General features: G+C 40.2%; 1 protein-coding gene across 1 annotated transcript; it reads left to right on the top strand.

Moving 5' to 3' along the window:
• Positions 1-1970: 1970 nt before the first annotated feature.
• b3galnt2 (beta-1,3-N-acetylgalactosaminyltransferase 2) lies at positions 1971-13417 on the top strand. Its single transcript, XM_044046440.1, has 12 exons — positions 1971-2233; positions 5259-5385; positions 5734-5834; positions 7473-7672; positions 7847-7942; positions 8280-8390; positions 8480-8558; positions 9002-9185; positions 9527-9652; positions 10903-11062; positions 11162-11218; positions 12154-13417. Exons 1-12 carry the CDS (start codon positions 2125-2127, stop codon positions 12289-12291), a joined length of 1488 nt encoding a protein of 495 aa, XP_043902375.1. The 5' UTR covers positions 1971-2124; the 3' UTR covers positions 12292-13417.
• The last annotated feature ends 3531 nt before the right edge of the window (positions 13418-16948 follow it).

Below are 16948 nucleotides of genomic sequence, written 5' to 3'. Positions count from 1 at the left end.
GAGGCTATTAGAATGTGCAACATAGATCGTCTTATATCCTTTCTTTCAGCCCAACCTATGCAATCTGATGAAAAAAATAAATCGTTTGTACCAGCTATAAAACATACACCTGAGCAAAAAAGTACTTAAAATGTTAAAAAAATTAAATTAAATTTGTGAAATTTGGAAAATACATCACAGTTCAAAGTTCACATAAAGAAAACAGTATAATGTGGTGACTTCTGCACAATTATTGCTACCTTATCACTATTAAAAAAGGCAATATAAAATGAATCATAACTTTGACTCAACAACACATAAGAAGACAAACGAAAAATCTATGCATTTTTAAAGCTTGAATATGTGATTTATGAACACACACACACACTCACACAGACCCCAGGATGTCCACATAAGGACAATTTACCATGGTTGCTCCTGTGAGCACTAAGGGTTATGGTAAGGGTTAATGAATGTCCTTATTGCGAAATTAGGACCTTTCCTGGCATTAACATTGACCTTGTCAGGACCAGCAGTCCTCATGGAGACTAAAACCTGATCCTAACAAGGCCAAACCTTATTAGTTAAGTTTAAGGCTAAGATTTGAATTGTGGACAGGTCAAGGTTAGGGTTAGGCATTCACAGGTAATGGTTAAGGTTATCGATAAAGCTTTAGTTAGGCTGTCCAAATGAGTGGAAGTCAGTGCAAGTCTGTGTGTGTGTGTGTGTGTGTTGAGGGTCAAACACAATAAATAACAATGAATAAATATGTAGATTTATGCATAAAAGTTAATGACCCAGTGAATTCTTAGCCATATGCCTCAAGTTAAGAAGAGACTGATTACTTTAGTCAACAGCAATGACAATTTTAAAAGAAACTCTTTAAAATGAAATACCAAGAGCAGCTAGTTTATCGGTCGACCAACCTCTGTCTAACCTATTAATGCAATTACTATTCCTGAAATATCTCAGATTAATGGTAAGGATTTGGTTCGATCTGATGCATCATGCAAATAAAATATGTCCGGCCCAATCATTCTTACACCATGATTTAGACACACACACCAGAAATCAGACAGAACCTTAAAACTAGTCACATATTATATGGTTGTGTCAGTGAGTGTCGGTATATTTAGAGGCTTAAAACAAGCACACTCTGAAAAAGACTTTTCATTCAGTATAGAAATCCTCACTTTATCATAATAATAAAGAACACAGAAGAAAGAGTGACTCATAGTAATTGTCACATCATTCACACAACCTATTTTCTTCCTGACCATCCTGAAAGAACTGTCACTTGTTGAAAAGTTTGCTCTCAGGTAAGAATGACTGCAATATACGCACTTACTTCTGATTTCACCAAGATGTCTTTGAGCCATTTTTCTTCTAATCTAATCAGTAACAGATCTGAATGTGTTTATGCTGTACAATAAACCATTAATGTTTAATGATAAATATTCTTTGACGTATTAAAGGTTTGATTGGTTTAAATTTGGCTCAAATTTCTTTTTATTTTGCTAATAATATGAATCAATTAAACAGTTATACAGGAGAATGTGTCTCAGAGTGAGTCCCTGAGAGTATAAAAACATAAAATACACATAACACATGACTAAGTAGTAACTGCACGAAACAAACCATTAGAAAAACACCATCAAAGCATGGCATGATTTCATTTAAGAGTGCCAGTGACACGTAAAATGAAGTGCAGAGCCAAATTCATAGGTTTTCCGTTTTCCTCCCACAGTCCAAAAACATGCAGAAGTTAATTGGATTCTCTAAATTGACCGTAGGTGTGAGTGAGTGAGAGGGTTTCAGCTGGGATTGGCTCCAGCCCCCGCTCCCCTCATGTGGAGGATCCAGCGGGAGAAAATGGATGGCTGATTATTGGGTTAGTGTATTGAACTTCATCTCCCACGGTGCACCGCGACAGGGCTCCTCGTCTCCCATTGGTCCGCCTCTGTGAGCGGCGGAGGCAGACATAAGTCGGTGGCGGCGGTGATGAGGAGTCCGCCCGCCCGGCGGAGGAAGGAACAGAGCTGAAATGTAGCGCACACTCGACGCAGCTCACACCGACGAGCAGGAGGAAGATTCCGCACGTGCAAAGCTGAAGGCTGCTCCGGCTGGAAGTGAAGGGCTCCGTCCATGCGCAGGCTAGCGCTCCTTCTGCTGCCCTGTGCCGTCGCCGTCCTGTTGCACTTGTGGCTGACACCACGGAAGCCCTCCTCTCCGCTGGACAACAACACACACTCGGGTACTTTTTCCCAGTCCCAACCGCCGGTTTTCACCTCCGCGAAGCCGCGGAACTTTTTCACGCTCGAGCGGCTGGCTAACTTTGCGGTGTTTTGTGTGCGTGTGTGTGTGTGTGTGTGTGTGAGTGAACGTGTAGTGATTGTGACTGTGTGAGTGTGTGAGCTGACACAACATGAGTACATGTGTGTGTTTGAGTATGAATGATGTGGATGTGACAGTTCAGTGATGTTGGGCGTTGCTGGGACGTCTGGAAACAGCAGAGCTGAGCATCACGGCTTTTTCTCTTCAACTACAGCACAAACACTTACTTATTACACCAGAGCTGCACGTGACGCTAGAGCTCAACGATTTTAGAAAAATAATGAATTGTGATGTTTTTTTCCCTTTCCTCTGACAGTATTATCTATGGTTTTGTGATGTAAGTCAAGCTGTTGTTAAATATTGACTTTATTATACATTTAAAAAGTCCTAGGGCTGGGCAATTATTCAATAACAATATGTAAATATATATTGTGATATAATTATTGTAAGGATCAGTAAAACAGAAGTGAAAGAAATGTCAATATAATGTTTATGCATACATTGTGCAAAAGCTCTTTATGACACACCATTTTAATTGCCATGAGTATTTTACCTCAGATTTGTGCAATTATTCTCTGTACTACTACTACTAGTACATAAAAGTGTGTCCTGTGTGTGAGCGTGGCATGGTGGTTACTAGTGGTTTGCACTGTTGCCCCACAGCAAGAAGGTGCCAGGTTAAATTCCCAGTCTGGGACCTTTCTGTGTGCAGTTTGCATTTTCTCCATCAAACATGAACGTATGAATGTTGGACACATTTGGTCAGGTTGGTCCCTTGTGGCGGGATGCAAAATTTCTTTATGCAATTTTCGGTTGTACAATGACAATAAAGATGATTTCTTTCCTTCATTTGGTAACAAGCTCTGTCAGGCTATACTATAGCCGTGTTTCCACCCAGTGGAACGGTTCAGTTTGGTACACTATGGTACATTTTATTTTGCATTTCCATTAGGATATAAATAATCAGCCCCATCCTAGTTCCATTCTTTGGCACCTTTTCCTCAGAGTACCAGAGTAAAATGGTATGGGCATTTTACTATGGGCAGGGTGGAGCTAAACTGGCTCCACCCACGATAGTCAGCTGATTGAGTGACAGTAAAATGTCTCTCCCTTGCCATCGGTGTAAATGTCCCACGAAAGTCAAGGCAAACGCACTAAACGAAAAGAGTGCAGGTGGATGTCCTCCACTGTTGTCTGTTGTGTCGCGTCCGATATTGTTGTCTTCGCACCAGTTATTAACGTTATGCAGCCATCGGACACAGCACACACCTCGTTTACTAAGTAAAGGTGGTGTACTCCGTCGAAATGCAAGCCAAGCAGTGCTGTACCAAACCACACCACACCACACCGTGCCATAATGGAAACACAGCATATCAGACCTGTCATTTGTGCGTGTACTGCAGCAGTGCAGGGGCTGGTGGGGTTGTTTATCTCTTCAAACTGACAAATAATTAAGGTTTTTATGTCTTCTTTTATTCACTTCTGAAATGTTGTGTGGGAACTTGTTTGTGTTTTCAGTCATACGCCATCATGTTCGCAGCTGTCTCGCATTAGTAGTGCAATGAAAAGAAGAATCAACGTGAAATGTGTGAAAGGATTTGACAATGGTTTGAATCTAACAGCCATTTGTTTATATTTAAAAGTTACTCACTACGGCTTTACAACCACAATTAATTGGTTCCCTCAACTTTCAAATGTTGTTAGTATTGCATTTTTAATTGGCATAAAACACATTTATTGGTAACACTTCATATCACATGTTATCCATGTGAAAATAGTATTCTAATATCTTCCATCTCATTTCTATTGTATCGATTTCCAACTTGATACTAATAATGATTGCAATGTGGTAATAAGGAGATGATAATAATACAGTAATACCTTTGTTTTCAAAGTAATGTCCAGGTAATAGCTTGGTAACTAGAATTGCAACCATCAGTCTAATCAGTATTCAAACGGAAATGATTTTGAATCAATATTGATGCACACCATATTGTTATGTTGTTACGTAACATTACTTCCCTATTACAAAAATCCTTATCATAAAATGATTGATTGTTCAGCGCTACTTCAGGCTGAATCCGAGCCGTAGAGGAGTTGGCCACCAGTTGACATTCATTTAAATGCATCACAGTATGTCAATGCAAAGTTAATGTAAGTAAGTGGAGAGTGCAGTAAGCACCAGCAGCGCAACGCATAAATCAAGCCTGTTTTTCAAGTGTGGTTTTAATTTTATTAATATATCTGCGCTTGTTGCACTGTCACTCTCACCAGCTCTAGATGACATTTAACAACACATCACTGTTTACTGTTTACTATTGTGGCACCTTGTTGTTGTTTGAGTGTTTTTTTTTATCTTTCTTTTGTCCTCAACATCAAACATTTTTCACAAGTTACAGGAGTGTTCTTTGTCTCGTTTTGATATTTTCAACCATAACATTTGTTGAATAAAAATTAGAGATGGGATGTTATGCGACATTATTATGCATCAAGATTAAAAACAAATAATTTTGATCATTAGGATGATTGTTAATGGGCAACATTAACATATTAGGGCAGCCTGCATTTTCCAGTCATTCCAGGATCTCATTATTTTTTGAATGATGTTATTTCTACAGCATTTATGAAACGTTTTTGGTTTTTTGTAATATTATTCATCTATTTTCCCCTAATCTGTAAGCTATTAGAAGCTGTTTCTTACATATACAAACCAAAGGAAGGTAGGCTCTGCCCTTTTATGTTTGCAAACCTGAAAAAAGGGACTACATTAAAGCATATTTCCTTACAATAATGTGGTCAAATGCAATTATCTTGATCAAAATGAAACCAGTTTTCCCAGTAAGACGTGAACAATTCTTATTCATGATTCTTTTTGTAGCAGTCTATTGTAATGTCCATCCACGCATGTTTGAGTGTGTTTAAAATGGTCCCTATGTTTGACACAGATGAGGCATTACCATACTATGAAGTTTTGGTGGGAGTGCTGTCAGCAAGACACAATTATGAACTGCGACAAGCGATAAGGGAGACCTGGCTGGGATACCTGCGACATCACCCCCACTTCCAGCACAGGTCTGTCCAACTTCACCACTCCTATCTCTTTTTCTCCCCACATGTCGGATTCATAAAGTGGAAGTAAAGCCTGCAGCTGGCAACAAATAACAGACTGCCCAATCAACCCTTTCTTCTTTTACCCAACCAGCGGCCAACACTTTTCTCTCATTCATTCTTCCTTTCGGTCCATTTCCTTCTCAATCTGTGATTTAAGCACTGATAAGGTGTGATGGCCTTTAAGCAACCCTGAGTAACCATGGTAACAGAGGTTGGATTGATGGACAATCTTTTGAAATCTTGTTGCTTAAATATTGGACAAAGGAAAAATGACTGCAGCGCAAGTGTGTGTGGGTATTTGTTTTTCAGAGTGGGGGTGAAATTTATTGTGGGCAAACATGGGTGTCCCATTCCAGAAGAGGACAGAGAGGATCCGTACTCGTGCTCCATCCTGAACTTCACCGAGCCAGGTACTGAAGAATCATCGTCCACTGACTGATAAGGGGAGATTGGCAGCTGTAATACACAGATATGTTTTGTGTGAAAGGAGGAGCTGCGGCAGAGTAGCTGAGGAGATGAGTGAAAGTGAAAGGATTAAAAGAATGCTTTTTCACAAAAAAGTAGAAAACACCTTTGTTCATGTTCCCCCAGAGCTCAAGGACACTTTTCTTTATCCTTCCATACCCAAGGCCAAAGCAGTGGAGGCAGCTGCTGCAGCCGTAACTAGCACTGCGTACTAACGGCTATATGAAGCACTCGCACACAGAAAATGAAGTAATTGAACAGACTTACTGTCGGTACATTTTTATGTCTCTCACCTTCACTGAGCCAGTCCAGTTCAGCCATTTCATGACTTCTCCCCATCTGCTCTCTTCATGAAAACATAATTTCTGCTCATCAGAATAGGCTACGGCCTTTAGGGTCATGATGACGTTTTATACTTTCTTCTGTTCTCTGCTTGCCAGTGTGTTAATGGTTTTAATGGTTTTGCTCAGTATCAGAGGCAGGTGGGCAGCTTTGGTGCAAGACACTCACTGAGACTGGAAAAGAAAGACACCTTGGCTGCATGGAAACACAGTCGGTTTCCAGACTCAGGATTCTGCTCAAAGCATGTGTGTTATTAAAATATGTTTTGTTTCTGCTGCTTTTATCTCACAGATTTAAAAAAAAACAACCAAAACCTAAATCCATCTCCCAACACGTTGCCAAATGAACTACTTGATGTTCATTTAAAGATGTATGTTAAAGCAGTGACATTTGACTCAAAATTATGATTCATTTATGTGGCAAATATCCTTAAAATCCATTGTTGCCACTTTCATGGATGTACATATTTACAGGTTGTTGCTTTTTTTGAAAAACAGAAAAGTAATTTGAATATGTCTGTGTTTTTTTTTGCACCGTTGGGGGAAAATTATACATATTTTAAAAACATCTGACATTTTATTGATTCAATTAATCAAATAATACACTTGAAATGTAAATGAATAATACAGAACATAAGCTGTTTCTTGCCAAAGGTTTATGATTTATGCTAGGCTTTTATTGATTTTTCTTCTCAATTAGCAAGTTGGCTATCTTGTGCTCGACACTGCAGGGAGAGGCACTGTTATTTGTTTTTGATAAGTTTGCACAAACAAAGTATTTGTATTGAGTCAGCATAAGAATATTTAATATCTGTACGGACAAATCCTGCAGCTCTGTCCACTCTTGTCAGTCTGAGAAACATTTGGCTTGAAAAACGGTCTCATCGCTCGTAATTGTCTTTTATTTTGAGGCGGGCAGCACAACGTGTGTGTGTATAACATATATAAAGTAAAAAGCCTGCTTCTCTTTAACAGACTCAATCTTTTTATTGATCCCCTAGGTAATAAACTGCTCTTTTGTAATTAAGAAACAACATTCACAAACAGAAGCTCCCCTTTAAAGACAGCTATCCCTAGAAGCAGCTCTGCAAAGTGCTGATGAGGTCGCTTTACCAGAGTCTCCCTTCTTCTCTCAGTGCTCTCCCTCTCCTCATCACTGAACAGAGATGGTCAGCATGTTAGGATTGTAATATATTTCACCTGCACTGGTGCAGTAAGTGTCTGCCCTCCCTTCTGTCCCAGTCTCAGGGCAGGACACCGAGATAGAGATCGTGAAGGTGTCCGACACCTCGGTGCTCACCCTGTCAGACGTTTTGGCCGTCGCCCTGGACTTCAAGGTCCTCCACCCAGTGGTGATCACCAGGCTGGGGGTGTTTACCAAAGGACCCCATACTGAGCTTCAGAGCAACATAACGGTGAAGCTTCTCCAGCTGGATCAGGAGGTAACCGGGTCTGGACCTCGAAGAACAATGTATTCCTTATGCTTTTTGTCTGTACAGTGTGTTTGATACGCAGCCTGAGAGCAGCCGCCATTGAAATATATATCTGTAGTATAGTATGTTGTGAAATGTTAATTTTTTATGTGTAATGATTTTTTCTTTTTTTTTTTTTTGCAGGAGGCCGTGGTTACTGCTCGCTTCAGTGCCATCAGCACTGGGACCATGGTGAACGGGGTGTGGTACAAACCAGTGGAGCAGTTCATCTTACCTAAGGTCAGGCTCACGCCTACTCAGGCTCCTGCAAGAACTAGACGTTTCCCATCCAACACCGTTTTCGAGTTCGATGTATTTGTTTCTAATGATATCGCGACGAGAGACATTGCAGTTAAAAATCAAGCAATATGTTGACATTTATTTAAGATTGAAGATGTTTTCAGAATTGTATGAGTTTAAATTGATACAATTCCAAAAACAAATCCTAAATAAATGCTATCCAGGTACTAAGAAAAGGTTGACTTTTATTTACAGTATCCCAATGCACAGAAATAAAATTCTACATAACAACACCTTACTACACGTACACCAAATGCAGTGTCTGCTCTTCATCCAGGGTTTTGAAGGGACACTCGTCTGGGAGAGTTTGGATTCTTCTGGACTGACAAACGTCAACTCTTCCTCTGTGCAGCTCAATGACGGCGGCGGCGTCCTCAAGTTCTCTTCCGTACGTGTCCACGTGTGGTGTCGGTTACAAATATGTAAAGCACCGAAGTGATAAGTTACAGAATTTAAAATAAATGTTTGTTTTTGCAGATTGCAGAAGGCATATTGCCTCACAGAAGTGCTCTTGGATTTCCTGGTTTGGCGGGAGGGTTCACATTTACGATCTATGGTACATTCTGAAATGTTCACGTGAACAGTTTAATCAGAATCACACTATGTAGATGTGGTTGTGAAGGAGCCCCCATTTTAAATTTCCTTAAAAAAAAAAAAAAGGGTGATGAGATTAGCTTATTCTTTTCACCTCAGGGCACCTGCATAAATAAAATGGGAAACAACATGTTTTCTCCCTCCCTGTTGTGTAAGGTTATTGATTTTTACCTCCTGCTTTTGTTTGCTCTTGACATTATCTGAAAATGGATTTGTAGCCAGTTTGGTCAAAAGAAGATTAAATTCACCATTCAATGTCTGTGTAAACAGGACTAATGATCCACTCTGTAAACTGTTACAGTTTTATCACATTGTTTTGCCAGCCTGTGGTTTCAGTCATTATCTCATAAAAGTGCCTGTCATTACCTCCCTGTGCCCGCTGCACTGCCACCACTTGCGTGTCAGATGGAGAGGGTCTGTCAGGGCTCCTGCGAGGCCGACCAGCCAGGATTCAGGACCATGCCTCCAGGCTGAGGCAGGAGGACGCCGCCTTGCAGCGAGAGAGCCTCAGGCACGGAGACATGGTTTTCGTGGACGTGGTGGACACCTACAGGAACGTGCCTTCCAAACTGCTTCAATTCTATAAATGGTATGCCAAGTGCTAATAACTCGATTCTCTGTCTCCAAATTGCCTGGCCCCTCTGAGGAAATCTACAACCTGAAATGAAAGTGTGTCGTCGACTCAAACTGCCTCGCTGTTAAAATCGCAATTGCAATCACTCAGTCAGGGGCGAAAGTAGCTGTGAGTCATCATGTAGCAACACACGCAGGGTGGTTCTAATCTTTGATTTCAAGTGTTTTATTTAGTTGCAAGACCTCTTGCCCTGTGCTCTGGATGATATTTGGAAGAAAATCTACCCTAGGATATTGCGGGGGGGGGGATCCTGCGTTGGGCTTTAATTATTAAGGTTTGAATTTCCTCTCCGACAGGTCTGTGAGAAACGCTGACTTTAATCTGCTGCTGAAGACGGATGACGACTGTTACATTGACGTGGACTCTGTGTTGATGAAGATCGACCACAAGGGTCTCAAGCGTAGCAATTTCTGGTGGGGGAAGTAAGTATGTGTTTGTGTCAGTTCATGAAGACAGTTGTGATTTACTTTGCTGTACTGTAAGTCATGATGGGCATGAATATGTGATTATATTTTTAAGTTAATAATCAATATGATGACAACTATATTTAAAAGATACAACATTGAATAACGTTTTTATCAATGATTGCATTGATTTAAAAAATTCTTTCTACCTCAGTGACCCCAAGTTGTGGTCCACAAGGTGGCAACAGCAGGACTGCGTGTTATTGCTCACAGGTTTCTTGAATGCAGCTTAAAGCCGCTTCTCTAAGATCAACTCGCTGTGGACTCCACACAGAAATTATGAAATGATTTTGGTTTCTTGAATGCGTCTCATAGCGTCTCCTGCAAGCTCAACATGCTGTGGAAATGACGAAAGACAAAATTATGTCTAATATAGACCATGGTTATTATAGTGAAGGAAAACTAACCAAAGCTACAATTGGAAAAAAAAAAAAAAATTTAATTGAAATAAAATTAAAAGTTTTAAGTAACTAAGAGTTTACAATAACAAACTGAACTTGTAAAAAATTGTAGCGAATATGTGCTTAGTTTTCGTCTTTCGTAAATGAATCTCATACATACCCTTTGTATGAAGGGTGTTTATCTTTTCTCTGCCGGCAATTTTGAAAGGCTGCATTTTCATTCATAATAAAATGTTTTCAATTTGTTTTTGTTTACAATGTGGGACCTAAGGAACACAAGTTAAACATAAGATTCATTATGTTGTTTTTACCTTTCACACTAACTGCATCCAACCTCAGCAGTATGAGGCACATTTTCTTGTAGGCCGTTATATTTGATTGAGGGATGGTTGTTCATCTGTCCTAATATATTTTTAAAATTGCATCTTTTTTTTTTTTTTATTGGGTTCTTTTTGAATCTTGCACCTGGCAAATACTCCATATTACAAAAAAACTCAAACTAACACTAAAGCAAATAAAAATCTAAACTACTAAAGTAAAAACTAGCAAACCCACTCTAAAACAAATTAAAAGGAAGTCAAAACTAATGAAAAATCCCAAACTATTATAACCTTGATATAGACACATAGTCGGATATTTGACGTATAATCACGTCTCGTATTCAAGTAGCGTTTTTATTAGAAATGCCCATCCCTTTTTTTTGCAGAACTTAAGTGAGAGAGAAGCACAATTGCTTTGCATTGTCAAAAAGAAGTGCCATGTGAAAGCAAGGCAGGATGTGATTATGTATCTGCTGTACTGACCTAGTTTCAGGCAGAGCTGGGCAGTGGATCGTATTGGGAAGTGGCAGGAGCTAGAGTACGCTAGTCCAGCCTACCCGGCATTTGCCTGTGGCTCAGGCTACGTGGTCTCTCGTGACCTCGTCCAGTGGCTTGCCAGTAACGCAGAGAAGCTGAAAGCCTATCAGGTGTAGTACCATAAAGTGAGAAGCTGTGGGGAAAGTGCATGATGGTGTAGATGATCATGGACATCATTTGAAGAACGTGTCCTGGGTGACTTGTTACAGGGAGAAGATGTGAGCATGGGGATTTGGATGGCGGCTGTTGGACCTCAGAAATACCAGGTAAAAGAGGAGCAACTGCACAAATGATACACTGACTCTATAAAGTAAAGGCTGCTGTGTGGTTTATTGGCAGAGAGACAGAGATGCATCAGAAGCTGGGATTGGATCCAGGCTCCTCACAGCTCTTAAAAGATTTATGACCGGGTTGATCACTTATCCTCTTATCAGCATTTGTCAGACGTTCAACAAGTAACTCAAGATTAATTGGACAATGGAAAGATTAACAGTTGAATTTACTTTCACTTATTAGCTATTAGTAACATTTCTGCATTAAATGTAGTATTGTTTTGAATGGTGTGCTTGCACCAGACACAGAGCTCCTGCTATGTTTTTTTACATCGTCTTCTGTTCTAGATAAAATGCAGAGACTCTTCAGTATATGAAGCTGCACATCCGCTGGTCCTGCACATAGTTTACATACAGTTGCTTTGTAATGGTTGTGTAAAGGAGGCTGTGTCTGTCACTGTCACACTTTTTTTTTAAAAAAAAGCTGATCATTATGCAACTTCGTAAAAAAGGTGGCTCACGGAGCAACTTTGGGAGAGAGACCCCTAGTGGCAGAAATCACATATTGTGTGTTCAACAGACAAAAAACAAATAGCAAAAATCTGGATTGAAATGATAAATGTCTTTCTCCTTACTCTCTTACATGACATACAATTAAATCATCGTATTTTTTCTCTTCTTACAAACTGACTGTTTCACTAAAAAATATAGTTTACTACACTGGTCTCTGACCTCTGTATCACGTAATACTACACTGACACTTGCCCTCTGGTTTAAGTTCATCCACACCGTATCAAAGGTGCATGTTCACAATTAAGCCTGAAAAAGACCTGAACTAATGTGTGACTCATAAGCCGATGAGCGTGTGCATGTTAACACAGTCACCGTCCTCATCGTCCTCATCGTCCTCACCCCTCTGTTGTTGTCAGGACGCTGGCTGGCTGTGTGAGAAAGAGTGCTACCTGGACATGCTGTCGTCCCCGCAGCATACAGCCGAGGAGCTGCACATCCTCTGGGACAGGAAGCGGGCCTGTGGAGACCCATGCAGTTGTCCCTGGGGCCATTAACTCTGGATCACACCACACGCGCACCATGTGGCATCGTGGGTAACATCACTAGTTGTCATTTCAGTTTCTGTGGTTTTCTTTAAAACCCCAAAATGGAGACTTTTCAGAGTTTTATCAATGTTGTTATATGATATAAACACTTTTTTTCCCCACCAAATGTGTGATTCTTTAGATGATTTAAACCTTAATATTAATGAAATGCCAACATTATGAGCCATGTGCAACTTCAGAATGCATTACAATACATTTAGCTGTAGTGTAGCGTACTGCCAGTGTTTGTATCATGATACTTGACAATGAGGGAAAAGACCACGTGATATTGGCCCCATTTCCAACAAATGGTACAGTTTGGTTCAGTCTGGTGTGTCATGCAATTATTTGTGTTTCCACTGTCGAATGTAGAGAATGGTACCAAACTAACTGATCCGTACGGTCCCTTGGGGTGTCAAGCACAGGGGTCCTGCTTCTACCGAGTGGAACTGGAAACACTTGACCATTTGAACCTTCTCTTCATTCTTGTCTTCTTGTGGAACAGGGAATTTCTCTCCGTCGCTTGTCGTCGTTCACCGCGTCGCGTTTGTCGTCTATGTGGAATTTATTGGGGATCTATGGTGCGTCTTGCTCCAAACTGCACGCAGAACTGCACTGTACCGCTTGGTGGAAACAAGGCTTTAGTGATGTGGGAGCTGATGACAGTGAAGGATAAGAAACGCGCAATTCCAGCATGTGATGCTAATCATGTACAGAGTCATTCTTGTTATACTTGATATTTGACAGACGTATAAGCCTCTTTGGTTTGACGGGGAATATTTGATGGTACTGCTTTACCAGTACGTTGCTATATTTTGTAAATGATTGTCATCTGCTTTTCATCCTCCCTCATTATTTGCAGATGTATGACGAGCTGTCTCACAAACACAGTCAGCGCTGTACCTGTCATTGTGCAAAATAGTGATGTGGCCTTATTGTATTTGTTCGGCGTCATACTGTGTGTATATTAACACAGATTTAAATCACTGTAATTTGCAGCACAATTTTTCTTTTTGGGACTGTGACTAAATAGACACTAGTTTTAACACTGGTTTTATGAAGCGCTGCTCACAGGTAATAAAGAACACTTATGACAGATTGGCTTTGTTGTTGTTTATTATGGGGGACTGTGCTTGTGGTTCCATGTTGGCTTTGAAGCTCAGTTGCCAAACAGTCTTTGCACTTGTTAAGAAGAAAATGTGTGTTATTATGAAGTCAATGTCAGTGATTTGCTTTCCTAAGAAAAACCTGTGGAGTGCTTTAGCTTAAAATTGATCAGCGGCTTAAAGTTAATCAATAGACCCTTTTTAAAATGTTGACGTGGAGCAAATGTAATTTTCTGATGAGCGTATGCTTTTACTTGCTGCGGTGATTTGTTTGTTTATTGAAGTATGGCCATGTCACTGCAAATAGATTGCCCCCACTATATATTTTTTGTAAATAACAAGATGAAGCTGAGTATTCTTCTAACGGAGGATAAGACGAGTCGTTTGTTTCATTTAGGCCCATCCCACCTGCCAAGAAATCTATTCCTGCAATTAACCTGACACTGGAGCACACATTCCTCTTCCTGCTCTCCTTTCAGTGAGCCGCGTGATAATAAAGGCACGTCCACAACCGTTCCACTCCCCTACGTAGATAAGAGCAGCGATTTTCACTCCATCAGCCTCTTCTCACTGATTTGGCTTGAAGCCCTTCATTGTGAACCGGGAGAATAATGAAAATGAGACGCACCGGTGCTCCTTTAAGAAGTTGAGGACGTTGATTTGTCTACATTTTGATTAACGCTGCGGGGCTATTGTCACTCAGTGATGTAAGAACATTATATTTTCAGACATGTCCAGCATTTATTTAATCCCCTTAACTGATTTACCAAATCCAACCGCATCTCTGTCATCATCATAAAGTGAGACTAATCGCTGCATGTTTTTAATGAGACTTCTCAAGCTTGTAGCTAGTTTTTTTTCCTCTCATTTGAATACATGAGTCTCTGTGAAAAGAGGCCCGGCTTTATATTAAAGGCGGACGTGTCAGCACATGGAGTGAAACTGGTGTGGAATAATGTATGAAGGCGAACGCCACTGCAAAAAAAAATCCTTTTGTTCTCAGAGAGATCAATATTTGTGAACATGAAGCCACTCCCTGAGCTAAACTAAAGAAGTGGGGGGAAAATAGTTGACAGTAGAACTGAGATCCCAGCTCATCTCACAGACCATAATATTTGATTCATCCAAACAACCTATATAAATGGACCCCGCACTTTATGAATCATCTCTGCCCTTAAGCGCGTGTGTAATCTTTTCTAAGCGACGACAAGTGTACAATTCCCCTGAAATGCTGATTTATTTTCACTCCATTAATATTTTGCCATGAAAGTGCAATCATCTGTAAAGCCGGCGACGAGCACTGCGCTGAGAAAATGGAGGAAAAAGTTGGGCCGCTTGAGTTAATTGTATTTATAGAATCCTTTTCATCTCACCTCCGTACTAAAACTCCTCTTCTTCTCATGCTGTCGACGAGATACAAGGCGGTGTTGACATTTGAAATTTCAGTGTTATTTTGTAAATGTCTAGCTCTGTCGGACATTTCATCTTACCAGCGTGTTAAGAGTCTTTCTTTTTCCCCTCATACACCTAAACAAACCCACCAAAGCCGTTCAGATATATAGTATACTATACAAGTATTAATAATTACTGCTGTGTATAACTAACTTGGTGCATTTTCTTTCGTGTAGTTGAATCGTCATTGTTGTGGATGCTTTTGCTCAAGTTGACATTTGCACTGTCACCACTCAGTTGTGTAAAAATGGATGTTTCAACCACTCGTCTTTTTATCTTCTATTCATACACAGAGCAAGATGTTAAATGTCCCTCGAAGGTTCAAATACAGGCCGCAAACTATGAGTGGGTGACAAATATTAACCTGCACTTGTACTGATTAGGAACACAAAAGGTGTCATTAAATGTTTTGATTGTCAATTTTGTTTGCTTTGGTTTAAAATCTATATATATATTACAAACTGCATATTTGTGTTTCTCTGTGACTCTAATCCACTCAGTTACTTCAAATGTGAGACGTCAGCAGTGAGTACATCAAGTTTTATTCCTGCTATTATTTCACTGAGTGTATTTTCTTCATTTGAACTTTTTATGACTTTTCAACTCTTTATCCGTTTCTTTCATTTTTGTCTGTGCCTTTTCTTACCTACTGCTCTTCATGTCAATTCATCAGCTCTTTCTTTGCTGTCAAACACTCCAAATCTCACAGTTTATATTCACGTGCACACGTGGGGATAATACGGGGAAAGTCTGTGTCTGTTTTGAAATGACAAAATTGTTGAAATACCAACACATAATGGTTTCTTTCTCTCTGTTAAAATATAATTACCTGTGTATATACTGTATGTATGTAAAGTAAACTGTGGCTGTAGAAGAAGAAGCAGCAGCGGGGGGGGTGTGTGACTTGGCCTTAAAATATTCTGCATGAAACAATTAATATTGAACAGTATGAAACTTTCAAGATGATTTGACACCAGCGAAGGTGTCCCTGTGTCTCATTTCAGAGCCCACAGTGTTTAACACAGTGCACTACTAATAGAAATTAAAACGTACCTGTGGTGTCAAAGTAAAGATGTCACGATTCAGATCAGGCGCAGCTGTCCCGGATCTGACACAGAACAGCATACAGTCTGCTCTACTGAGGTTTTCACTGGGGGTGCATCTGCATATGCATTCAAATAACTCTCCTCACAGAGCATTATGCATTGCTGTCAATCAGCCCCCTCTTCTCCAGCAACCCCTCCTCCTCCTCCTCCTCCTCCTTTTCCTTCTCATTCCCCATGTGCCCTAAAACGAGGAGGAAATCATTTATTCATGACACCCAGCACCAAAAAATCTGTATTTGTCTGAGTGTGATTCACAGAAATGTGTGGGGGGGATATTATTAGACACACAACTGTGCCCTAATGGGGCAACATTTCCTTTTCCTAACTTGAAATTGTACCCACAGCTCTGCGTCTCATTCCCATGCAGCGACGCCGTCTCGGGCTGCTGAGGTTATGGCTGTCACTTCCTGCAAACATTTTTGCAGGACACAGCTGTGGGGTCACGTGGTGCTGAGGTTGGATGAGATGATTTGTGTGCAGAAGGATTGGCGCCGAAATGGCACGCGTAATTATACACGTCTTTGACAAAGTGAATCACTTCAGTCTTATAAGACTACTTGACCTCTGCTGCAGCAACATGGCAGACGGTGTGTTTTCTCTGTCATTACCAAACCATACTGACAATTATTCTATATTAAGAGGATCGTGAATTAGATCATCCGCCATCCGTTGAAGAAATTCTTAGAATCTGATGCAACCATAAACACAGAGGTGGAGAGTAATGAAGTACATCTTCATTAGTAGTACATCATGTGTGCTTTTTAAAATAAGTTATTTTACTTAAATATGTTTTTTTGGAAGTACTGCTACATTTTAAACCCATTAACACATCTGTTACTGAGTAAAAAAATGTTGGCCTGAATAAAACAAGTAAATTCACGCACTGGAAACTTTGGCAGTGAATGATGAGGTCAGGTGAAATTAAAGTCTCTGGGTGAGTGAAAAAGTTAAAGCATTTGTGAC

The sequence above is a fragment of the Solea senegalensis genome, linkage group LG15 (genome assembly GCF_019176455.1).
Source record: "Solea senegalensis isolate Sse05_10M linkage group LG15, IFAPA_SoseM_1, whole genome shotgun sequence".
NCBI classification, from domain to species: domain Eukaryota; kingdom Metazoa; phylum Chordata; class Actinopteri; order Pleuronectiformes; family Soleidae; genus Solea; species Solea senegalensis.
This window is presented reverse-complemented; position numbering and strand designations above follow the sequence as displayed.

What these genes read in the sequence shown, in the direction of transcription:
- b3galnt2 (XM_044046440.1), top strand. Translation starts at nt 2,125, where the DNA reads ATGCGCAGGCTAGCGCTCCTTCTGCTGCCCTGTGCCGTCGCCGTCCTG. An exon ending in CCTGAACTTCACCGAGCCAG is followed by an intron (nt 5,835 to 7,472) that starts GTACTGAAGAAT and finishes CTTCTGTCCCAG; the next exon opens with TCTCAGGGCAGGACACCGAG. An exon ending in CTGCTTCAATTCTATAAATG is followed by an intron (nt 9,186 to 9,526) that starts GTATGCCAAGTG and finishes CCTCTCCGACAG; the next exon opens with GTCTGTGAGAAACGCTGACT.